Source organism: Equus asinus, chromosome 2 (assembly GCF_041296235.1).
Source record: "Equus asinus isolate D_3611 breed Donkey chromosome 2, EquAss-T2T_v2, whole genome shotgun sequence".
Classification (NCBI taxonomy): Eukaryota; Metazoa; Chordata; class Mammalia; order Perissodactyla; family Equidae; genus Equus; species Equus asinus.
The window spans coordinates 81,706,518-81,718,589 of NC_091791.1; the positions used below are offsets into that span (position 1 = coordinate 81,706,518).

General features: G+C 42.1%; 1 protein-coding gene across 2 annotated transcripts in view; it reads left to right on the forward strand.

Moving 5' to 3' along the window:
• The first annotated feature begins 2,878 nt into the window (after nucleotides 1–2,878).
• The window catches only part of ERO1B (endoplasmic reticulum oxidoreductase 1 beta), a 59,174-nt gene continuing 49,980 nt past the window's right edge, over nucleotides 2,879–12,072 (forward strand). For both annotated transcript variants that reach the window (XM_014846533.3, XM_044758607.2), the window contains exons 1-2: nucleotides 2,879–3,215; nucleotides 9,616–9,735. In XM_014846533.3, coding sequence (XP_014702019.1) covers nucleotides 3,114–3,215; nucleotides 9,616–9,735 — 222 coding nt within the window. In that variant the 5' untranslated portion in view covers nucleotides 2,879–3,113. The remainder of the gene's footprint in view (nucleotides 3,216–9,615; nucleotides 9,736–12,072) is intronic.

Genomic DNA, 12,072 nt, shown 5'->3' on the forward strand with positions numbered 1-12,072 from the left:
AATGAATGTATAAATACAAGCCGAAGAAAACAAAAGTAAGTGCAAGTGGAGAACCTGAATAAAAACACGATCCCCCAAAGAGGACATCTGTTGCTTTTGTCTGATCAGCAGCCCTTCCGCTTCAATAAATAATTGAAAGGAGTAGCACTCACTGTTCACACACTCACTGGGTAATTACCTCGTGCTCATTCCCTGTAGTCTTGCAGGGTCATCGATCAAGATGTTTGCTCCCTCCCTGCAAGCTAAATTCTAGAAGGAATTTGAATTTTAATAGGAGGGACGAAGGACTAAAAGTGGTTAGAATTGATCAGTCCAATGGTAATGCCCTGGAATTAGAGCCCCTGAATGCTGTCCTGATGGACTTACCTTTCCAGAGGCATGAGAGGTGAAGCCTTCCTGGTATGTAAACTAATCCACATTTTTCTCATTTGCTATTTAAAAAAAAATTGCCTAGAGCCGATTTTTGTGGGTGGCAAACAAAGGGGATTAGTGTGTGCACTTTCCTTCCACTGTTACCACTTCCAACTATAGTGTTAGGGATGGCAAGATTCCAACTGCACATCCCCGTGGAACTCTGCAGGAAGCAGGGGTGACATCATAGATCCATCTCACAGCGCTGGTTTCAGTGTGGTTGATTTTAGGGAAAGCAAAGGTAAACCAGGAGCCAGGGTGAGAGAACAAAGAGGAGAGCAGTCTGCTCAGGAAGGAACAGTCCTCCCATAACACATTAACAGTGAAACAGATCCCGAGAGCCATCACTCTAAATGAACTCGGGTACATCGTATCTCATGGCAAACATCTGCGATTTCCAATTTCGTTCACCAAGCGAAAAAACACAGTCATCCCCAGAAATTGTATGTCGGGCTTCTGAGCTAGAAACAAATAGGGGGTGTTGTTGCTGTTACTTTCTGGGGTAGGTAACAAAGAGAACAAAAGCTATCTGACCCCTGCATTGGAGTCCTGTGCCTGCTTTCCTCTTTCCATTAACTGATCACTCAAATTGTTTTTTCAGCAACAAACCTAGAAGGGCTCTAACTAGAGGCCGTGGATTCTGCACTTGATATTACAAGCACTGGAGGGACTGAGATTAAAAGTGCATCCAAGGACCTGAAATTTTATAATAAGAAAATTTAAAATCCACTCTATTTTTAACAACAATAAAAAATTCCCAGGAGTTTTTATAACATAATCCCAGGAAGTATGTGTTACCAATAACATCAAATGCAGTACGGAAACAAGGAATCTTGAGAAAAGTCCACTGGATTTGATAAGTGAAAAAGCTTTAGTAGAATGATGGGGACAGAGCACATTTACATGAGGGGAAGAAGGGAATGAGAGGACAGAAAATAGAGGTTTGGCAAAGAAGAGGAGAGATGGAAAAGTAGTTGGAAGAATCAAGCAAAAATTTTCTTTGTTTTTAAGCTGGGGAAAAGCTGGACCCTTTTGGAGGCAGAAGAGGAAGAGTTGCTGAAGCGGAAAAGGACTGACAGGGCTGGCTTCTGGGCAGTCACACAGCGCTCTGTGCTTAGAAGGGCCCTGCACTTGGTTTAATGCTGTGTTATCACTGTCTTGAAATTCTTAATATTTTTCGAACCAAGAACTTGCATTTTCATTTTACACTAGACCCCACAAACTATGAATGTGCTCCAAAAGGTGTAAAGCACTATGTGTAGGTTGATTAGTGCCCCCCCAAAGATGTCCATGCCCTAAACCCCAGAACCTGCATGTTACCCTATATGGCAAAAAGGACTTCACAGACATAATTAAGTTAATGGCCTCTAGAATCTGGAAAAGGCAAGGAAGCATATTGTCCCCGAAAGCCTCTAGAAGGAACACAGCCCTGCTGATGCAATTTGGATTTCTGATCTCCAGAACTGTAAGGTAATAAATTTGTTTTGTTTTAAGCCAATAAATTTGTGGTAACTTGTTATAGAAGCAATAGGAACCTGATACACACTACATATGTAAGGTGATGTATTACCAGTTTTCTAGAAATCAAGGATATTAATAAAACCAATAGCAGCTATCATTCATTGAACACTTCCTTTATGCCAGGCCCTTTACATGTAATCTTAGGCAGTCCAGAACAATGTTTGAGGAGGGTATTACTGTATTTACTTTATAGATGGACAAACTGAGCCTTATAGAGGTTAAGTGTCTAAGGCCACATAAACTACAGTGTTTTAGAAGTGGCAGCTGAACCCAGTCTATCACTCCATGCTTTTCTGTTCGTTTATCCCCATTCCCATATTTTATTATAAACTTTTGTGTTCGTTGCCATTCTTCAGGGTGCATTGTTTGTATGTGTCAATACAGGAGTGGGAGGGGCACGAGGCAGAGGAGGACATCCACGTCTGGGGCATACAAACGGAAAGAGTAGCCAAAGCCACCTTCACAAGTCGCAGGTGGCTTATCTATGTGCAGTAGATGTGAGGCTACCGAAAAGTCCAAAGAAAACGCTTCACGCGGAAAGTGGACGATCCCGCGCCCTTCGTTTCTAATTCGCGTAGGTCCTGGGCGAATCCTGGAGCCTAGCGGAGTGCGGGGCCAAGAAACGACGACAGCGGGACGTCCCCCGCCGCCTCGTTTCCAGGAGCAACTGCCTGGGTAGGGGGTGCCGCGATCGCGGCCGGCCGGAGGGGAGGGCTCACTGCCCCACCCGCCCGCACCTCCTCTTGTTTTGGAGGCCCGCGTGGTCCCACCTCATTGGCCACCGAGGAGTCCGAGGCCCCGGGGAGGCGGAGCGGTCTCTGCAGTTGTAGTTCCCGGGTTCGCTCGGCCGCAAACCCCGCCTTCCGACCGGAGGCGCCCTCACACTCGTGCGGGACCACAGCTCCCACAAGGCCCCGCGCTCGGAGGGGGCGTGGCCAGGGCGAAGGGGAAGCCGGGGGCGGGGCCGCCTAGGGGATGAAGTGGGGGTGCTCGGCGCTCCGGCCTCACTTGCCGCTGCCGGGCGCCGGGCAGAGCGAACCCCGCCTCTGTACGGGCGTGCAGACCTCTGACCCTGGAGTCTCTCAGCCGCCGGGAGCAGTCCCCTTGGGTCGTCGCCCGGGCCGCCCGCCGTTCCCCGGCCCCGAGGGGACCGGCCGGCCGCGGTGGGGGGAGAGGTCAGCATGAGCCGGGGGGTCCGGCGGGCCGGCGCAGGGCAGGGGGCGGCGGCCGCAGTGCAGCTGCTGGTTACCCTGAGCTTCCTCCCGAGCGTCGTCGAGGCCCAGGTAAGCCCGAGTGATGGCGGCCGGGGACCCCCGGCGAACGGGTCGCGGCTGTGGCGTGAGGAGGGCCGGGGCCGGACCCTGAGGTGGCTTGTGGCGAGCGGAAAGGACTGGGGGCTAAAAACCTGACAATCAAGTCCAGGAAACGCCTGCGAACCGCTTACGGTGTGCGGGCATGGCGACACTCATGGGGTAATGGCAGTCAAAAGAGGAAGATGGTGACGGTCCCCGAGATGTTTTCGTTTGTATCTTTCTGATTTTTGAAGCGGCTGGGAGTGTGGCGGGAGATGGGACGGCAATGAAAGCATCCTCGGCTGTTTTGCGAAGAGAGCACGCAGAGAGATGGTGAAGCTCGCCCCTTCAGGGCTTGGCGGGGCGGCGGGCGGTTGATGGAGAGTAGGTGACAGACCCTGCAGCCCTCAAAAGCGGACTGATGGGAGGGAGACAAGACTTAACTTCCTTGAACTTCTGGACTCGAGAGCCCCTCGGCTTTTACCCTTGCTCAAGTATCTTCCCTTGCTCAGGACTGCTAGATGTTTATCCAACTTGTACCTTGTCTGCTAAGTGGCATCACCAGGTGAGCCCAAGTAGGAGACTGGGGGTCTGTGTCTGGCCTCGTGGCTCTCTCAGTAGTGAGATGATGGCTGGAGGGTAAATTAGGGTTTGAGGGTTGTCTTCGTGAAGCTTATGTTTCAGAAGTGTTCTCAATATGCTGGAAGTCGGAGGGTTAGGTGACCAGAGCCTTTAGCCTTCGGAGAGGTGTTTACTTCTTTTTTCTACAGTAGAATTTGAATAGACTGCTGCCAGGTGCTGCTGTGTCTTGTCTGCACCTGCTGCAAAGTGGCAAAACTACTAAGAGGGAAGAGAAAAAAAAAACCTGTCTCAGGTGGCCCGATAATGAGGGGAGATGTCATTTGAAGCAATTAAATGCTAATTGCTAAGAAAAATTAAAGGTAACTGAATGTCACTGTGTAAACATGTTTTTCTGACTTTGTTCAAACACTTTTTCACTGTGTTATGGTGTTCTAAATCCAAGAATGTCTGAATATTCAATTTTTGTCTATGTTTGAGTATTTTAACAATGAATGGTTTGATGAAAATGGGCAAACTTTCGGTTTTGGTATTGGGGAAAGTGTTAAAAATGGAGATTCTCTGGCCCCACTTGCCAGATGTTCTGATTTAGTGGATCTGGATGTAACCCAGAAATCAGCATTTTAAACAGTTCTTGCAAGTAACTGTCATGTGTTTATGTTTTGAACTATCTTTTAACCCCACTTGGAAAACACTGAAATAGTGGAAATCTGGGCGTATCTACCAGACTTATGAATAGTACATTTTTCATATTGTCTTTGGCAAAATTATTTTTGAGTTACTTGTTTGGTGTTTTTGAGTGGAAATTGCATATAGGTATTTTTCTAAAATGAGATTTTTCTCATTGTCTCTTTTTCCTTTTATATAGCGTACATTAATTGTGTACTTTGTCACCAATCTAGAAGCCTCATTTTAAGTTTCTTCACCTACCACTAATTATGTGTATTAAAGTTTTATAATTGCATGTGTACTTTAAATTTTATTATGTGCAAATAATATACGTAACTTTAACTTCATTATGTCCAAATGAATATATGGAGTTCAACAGTTAAAGGTTTGTGCATAGCATTGAGCCAAACAGTCCTCAAAAGTGAATACTCTGGTTTTTGTTACCAGTGGTACTTTCTAATATAGTATTTGATCATATTTTAGATAGTGTTTGAATCTGTAACATGTTTCAATATACATTATCCCATTCTATTTGATATATCTCTCAGAAGTGGGGCTATTGAGGTAACAAGTTCAGAGAGCTTACATGACTAATATCGCACTTTTAAGTAAGTGAACGAGATTAAAGCGGAGCCTAGTATGCTCCTTTCTGGTCTCTGCAGTTGATCTCAGTCAGCTTGCTTCTTGGTGGTATAGAAATAAAGCAGGAGACCCAGGAAAATAAAAAAGTGGAATTTGGCCAGTTCTTTCACTTCTCTTCCATATACTAAATTGCAAGATGAACAGTAAAGCATAAAGGGAAGGCTTAGATTTTTTTTTTTAAACATTGGCACTTGAGCTAACATCTGTTGCTGATCTTTTTTTTTCTTTTCTTCTTCTCCTCCCCAAAGCCCCTCAGTACACAGTTGTATATACTAGTTGCAGGTCCCTCTAGTTGTAGCATGTGGGACATCACCTCAGCCTGGCCTGATGCGTGGTGCCATGTCCGCGCCCAGGACTCGAACCATCGAAACACTCATCAGGCCAGGCTGAGGTGTTGTCCCACATGCCACAACTAGAGGGACCTGAAACTTGCTAGGGGAAGGAAAAAAACTCCCTTGGGAATTTGTAACCATGAACCAGCTCTTATGGAGATTTGCAGCCCATATTCATGCCACCTGTGCTGGGAAAAGCTTCACGTGGAAAATTTATAGCAGTCCCAGGTTGGTATGCCCCAAGTTACTAGTAAAAGCGAATATCCACCCCCTCTGGAGGAACTGATTTTCAATGCAGGCCCTAAAGAATTCTTGAAGATAAAGTGCCAAGCGGAATAACCTTCTAACAGTCAAAAAATCACAAAACACACAAGGCATCCTGAATGAGGTATGAGAATATAGACTATAGAAATAAACCTGTAATGACTTCAGATTCTAAAAATATCAGACAATTTAAATCACTATATTTAATGTGTTTAAATAAAAAAAAGAGACACAGAGAGACTTGGAAGCATGAAAAGGGAACAAGAAATTTTAAAGAATGACCAAAAAGATTAAAACATATTGAAATAGAATTTCTGGAAGTAAAATTAAAAACTCACTGGGTGGATTAAATAGCTAATTATACTCAGAAGAAGAAATGATTATTAGACAAACATTTTGTCTTTTTCTTTCTACTTAATCTTCCAACACCTTCTTTTCCATCCTCACTTGACTAGCAAAATTGAAGTAATCAGAGAAATCCACATTATCCACTTACTACTGTGTGTACCCACATGTTTTGACTTCCTGTCAGTTACCATAGATGAACTGTACTCTTACAAAGGCCAGTCCCTCCACTCGTACATTAGTCCCCATGCCTGCTTTCCCATTTGAGGCCGTGATTGAGCAAATCTTCCCTTTCTCTCCTGGATCGTTAATCTTTCCTTCTCTAATAGACTGTTACCTCTCATCATAAAACATGCTGTTTAATTCTGATATTTTAAAGTTCTCTCTTGACCCACACATCTCCTCCAGCTCTGCTCCATTTTCCTGTTCCCCTCTAGAAAAACTCCTCAAAAGAATTATCTTTAGCCCTCCTACTCTGGTCCTTTCTTCAGCCCATTCCACTCAGACTTTTGCCCCTACCATTCCTCCAAAACTGGTCATGTCCTGGTCATTGATGTCTTTCTTTTTGCTAAAGCCAGTAGTTAGTTTTTAAACTTTAGCTTTACCTATGGGCAGGCAGCATTTTTCACAATCAGCACCCACTCTCGTTGAAATAGTTTTCTTTGGGCTTCCAGGATACTACTTTTCTGATTTTCCTCCTATCTTGCAGGCCAGTCTTTCTTATTATCCTCTGCCGCTCTCTCTTGCTTATCTTATTTAGTCTCTTGGCTTTAAATATCACCTGTTTGACCGACTCAAAATCTTCACACTAGGCTTCTTAGCTCTAGATCTGTGTAGCCAACTACCTTTTCAATGTCTCCACTTGGATGACTAATAGGTATCTCAAACTTGATGTATCAGGAACCTGATTCCTCATCTTTTCCCTCAAATCTGTTCTTCCCACAGTCTTCTGCCCCTTAAACATATGCTGTAGCCAAACCTACCTCCCTGTTGTTCCTTAAATGTGGCAAATATGCTCTTGCCTTGAGGACATTGGACTAGCAGTTTCCTTTGCCAGCACACTCTTCTCATGTATTCATATGGTTTACTTGCTCACTTAGGTTTCTGCTAAAGTGTCACCTTATCTGACATGTCCACTTGTCTAAATTGTCACCTTCCCTGATCATACACTATAAAAGAGGAACCTTCCATTCTCACCTTGTGTTCCATATTCCTTCTGCTTAAAGCTCTCCAGTGGCTTCCTATCTTACTCAGTGTGCTATAATACAAAAATATATTTGATCTTTGTCCCCTGTTCCTGTCACAGAGCTCCTAAAACCCTTGGAATTTCCTGAGAAAAGAGTGCCTTTTGTTATTCATAATGAGCCGCTTTCAATCACACCTCAGTTTATACTAATGCAGTGACTTAGGTGGGAACCCCTACATAGCCTCAGGAGGGGCTGGTCGCTGGAAAGAGCAAGTGATCAGAGGACTGGAACTTTCAGCCCCACCCTCTGATCTCCAGGATGGGTAGAGGGGTGCTGGAGACTGAGCTCTGTAAAAGCTCTTAAGACAATGAGAACTGATGGGCTTCCAGGTTGGTGAACACCTGGACTTGCTGGGAGCATGGCTCAGAGTCACGGAAGCTCTGCACTTGCACCTTCCAATACCTTGTCCTATGCATCTCTTCTATTTGGCTACTCCTGAGTTGTATCCTTTACAATAAACCAGTCAACATAAGTAAAGTGTTTTCCTGAGTTCTATAAGCCGTGCTAGCTAATTATCAAACCTGAGAAGGGAGTCAATGGGAACCCCTGATTTATAGCCAGTGACAAGTACAGGTGGCCTGAGGCTTGGGACTGGTGTCTAAAGTGGAGGCAGAGCCATGTGACTGAGCCCTTAATCTATGGGGTCTGCCCTAACTCCAGATGGTGTCAGAATTGCATTGAGTACCCAATTGCTGTTGGAGAATTAGAGAGTTGGTTGGTGTGAGAAAACACCAGATTAAGTAAAAGCCAAAATCTTACAATGGTCTCTTAATTCTCCTTTTTATCTACCACATAGTCCTCCTTATTGTTCCCCAAACACCTTGGGCAAGCTTACTGCCTCAGGGCCTTTACATTTAGTATTCCCAATTCCTGGAACGCTCCCCCACATCCCTCCCCCCAAAATGTTAGCTTGCTCCTTTCCCTCCTTCAAGTTTTGCTAAAATTTCAGCAAGACCTTCCATAACTCTCCCTTTTTAAATAGTAGCAGACCCAATTCTGCAATACCTGTCTCCATTTTCTAGTTTTCCTCCATGTCACTTTATTACCATCTGACAGAGTATGCCTCGCTCATTCATTTTTTTTTTTCCTTTGCTCTTATGAGAATGTAGGCTCCTGGAGGGCAGAGATTTTTGTCTGGGTTTTTTTTCCTTCCTTGCTTTCTTCTAATTCTGTCTTCCTAGCATTTCGAACAGTGCAAGGCTTATGTTAGGCCTTCAATAAATATGTTGAATGAGTGAATAAATGAATGGAAAATAAATGCAAATTAATTATTCAGAATGAAGCCCAGAGAGATAATGGGATAGTAGACATTAAAGAGAGCTTAGGAGACATGGAGAATAGAGTAAGAAGGTCTAAAATGTCTGATTGGAGTCCCAGAAGAATATAATAGATTCCATTGATATTAAAGTTCAAAATTAGAAAAAACCCAGCCCTCTAAGTATATTGTTTAGGGATACATCATATGTTATGAAATTACAAAGAAAAGTAAAGAAATTAACAAATAAAATTTTTTTACCTACGGGGGAGGGAGATGGGTGTAATTAAGGAGAGACTTAAAAGATACTGGCAGTAGTCCATGTCTGTTTTTTTAAAGTTTGGTGACACACTTTTTGTCTTAGTAGTAGTCTTTAAGACTTAGAAGTATGTACATGCTAATTTTGTATACTTTACCCTAGCCCCTACCACAATTAAACATTTTAAAAATATAAAACAAAATATGGTGGTGACTAAAAGTCAACAATTTAAGAAAAATTCGTAAGAAAGAGCAATCACTGGATAAAATATTTTTAAAACCTAGAAAGTTTTTTGGTTTCTGTTGGTTTTTGGGTTTTTCCCCCTATTATTGAGGGGGCTAGAATTTGTAGTTTTTTAAGTAGTAAGCTAGAGCCATGGAATGAAATTCAGCAGAGTTAGTGACAGGATCTTAGTAAGTGGGATAGCAAAGCATATAGAATTCCAGAGCCAAAATTCTCCATAATGATCCCTTGTTCTTTATCTCAAGGTAATATAGCTCTAACTCTTTATGTGCTAGGGAGTTTGGCGACGCATTTGCACTCCTAGGGAGACAGCATGAGAAAGAACCCACTGGGAAGGACTGATTTCCATTTTCTGATCATTCTTTGCATACGTTCCTTTTATGGATCACATGAATAACCTTTAACAGGTTGAGTCCCATTTTTGTTTTTAAATTTTAATTAGCAAATACTAGTCAATTTGAGTGAATAAATTATCTTTTTATATAATACAGATTTGTTAAGGCTGAAACATCAGTAATTTACATATTTTAAGTTATGTATGTGTATTTTTTCCTAGGTCACCGGAGTCCTGGATGATTGCTTGTGTGATATTGATAGCATCGATAACTTCAACACCTTCAAAATCTTCCCCAAAATAAAAAAATTGCAAGAGCGAGACTATTTCCGTTATTACAAGGTATATAATATAATTTTTTATTCCATTGGTACCAAAGATTTTTATATAGCTGTCTACAAATGTGACTTTTAGCACCCATTTGAAAACCCATTTTGACTCTTCTAGGCGTCCTCTGCATATCTTTTATCATTGGAATGTATGAAGTATTGTAGTGAAGACTTGTTAGTCTTTTTGAACACTGAGAAGCTGGACCCTCTTCCTATGTTTGGGGAGTTCTTCATCTTTCAGTTTTGGTTTTGAGGCAGACACTCCTGCCTCTCCAGAAACTGACAATGCCAGGGACTTATTTTGTCAGCCTCCCTTGTAACTTAGGTTCTGCCATCGAGACACACCTGTCCAGGTTTTGAGTTGTGCTGATGGCAGGGTCGCGTGCTAGCATGGTTAGCAGTGCAAAGTCCCACAGCTGCAGACATTCACTGGGTAACTCACATGGAGGGCTTGCAAACCAGCCTGAGGATACAAGGAGAATACCATCCGTGGTCATACTGCAGAACTAGTTCTTAAATCTAACAGTAGTCTACTCTAGACCTCTACAAACTAACCGATGGTAGTTGAAAGGCAGCAGCAATAAGGCAATATTCAAAAGAACAGTATTTTAAATTTAAGAAAAGTATTTTAACAGCTGCTGTTGTACCTTGCCCGTGCTCTTGCTTTCAGTATTCAATTGGGTTTATAATTTCTTTGATTTTCATTTTTAGTTTATTATAAAAATTGAGCGTGACTTTTTTTTTTAATCCTGATTCTGTATAGGTTATCATAGTCCTTTAAATATTTTTCAGGGTAAACAAATCCAGTATTTTGGTAGATTTAAGTTGTGCAGAAAGATAAAGTATAAAATTAAAGATTTCAGAATCCATCCCCTTTTCCTGTCAGCACCAAGAAGATCCCCAAAAAGTGAATGTTTCCCCTGTACACAAAATCCTTTAGGAATGCAGATTCCATAAACTTATTTCAAGAACTAGTCTATGCCTAAATAAACTATTGAGTGTCTGTTATTCTAGGCATTTTACATACCAATAAGACAAATTAGAGTAGCTTCTTCTAATTCCCACCCCTAAATCTACAAATCTATCTGCATTTGTAGCTGCTTTCTCCTGCTTCCTTTCTTCTACTAGGTTTAACCATATGAAATTGTTGCTTTTATAGGTCAAAATGCTTGAATATTGCCGATTTCATATGGTTCAGGCTAATATAGTTGAGTAAGTGTTCCTTCTATCAAAGATCATCCCTTCACGGAACACCCAGATCACATTTCCATCAATGTGTCATGGCCCTCACTTTTCACTCCTCCCTTTTCAAACTGTATCTTCTATTTCTGTATCCCCACATGCCTGGTTAATATAATATTAGGCACTCAAATATTTGAATAAATGAGTGAATATCTTGTTTAGTCTTTACACTGAAATGCTGTCAGGTCAGTATTATCCACATTTTACAAATGAAGAAACCATGGTTTAGGTATACTAGGTAGGGTACTTTTGTTGGCTGACAAACAAAACAGAAGTTTTATTAAGAAAAGATGTGGAGTAGCTCCGAAACTTGAAAGATAAGCTGAAGAAACATATTTCAGAAAAGAGAAATTAGAGCAGGAACTAATGGCCATTCTCTTTATGGTACCACCAAAATTTTGGATCCAATGCACCATTTTCCCATATTTTTATAACGCTTTATACAAGAGTCAGATTTCTGGGAGAAGGGGGTCTCATTGGCCTAGGTAGAGTCATATGACCCCCTTGACAGAAAGAGGGATAGACACTTCGGTTAACAGTCCTGTTTGCATAAATATAAGGGAAGTCATTGTTTCTCAAAAGGAGATTAGGGGATGTGACAGAAGAAGGAAAAATTAAAATTGGATAGACAAACATACAATTCATCCTTCTTGTACATGCAGTTTAAAAAATGTTCTAACCAACATAATGAAATTACTCTGTCTGTGTGTAACCAGAACATACTCATATTCCCTCCCAGAGGAGGGTAATGCAATGATCTAGTTAACGCATTTAGCTCCAAGTCTAGGATATTTGGGTGATATATACTCACCTCTAGTTCTGTCAACCTATGAATTAAACCAAGTGGAAATTTAACCACCACCAGTATACTCTACATACAGTAGTGGCAGAAAAGGAAAGCTAAGAGAAGAGGTTAATTTTAAACACACACATACATAGTTATGTTTCAGCAAGCAAGTAAATTTAGGTAGAAGCAACAGTCTACCTCCTCAACTGGTCACTTGGCTGCTAAAGCTGGTATTTATAATTTCTCTCTTGTGCCATCCATTCCATGTCTTTGTTCACCAAATATTTATTGAATGATTACTTTGCAGCAGGCTGTAGTCTA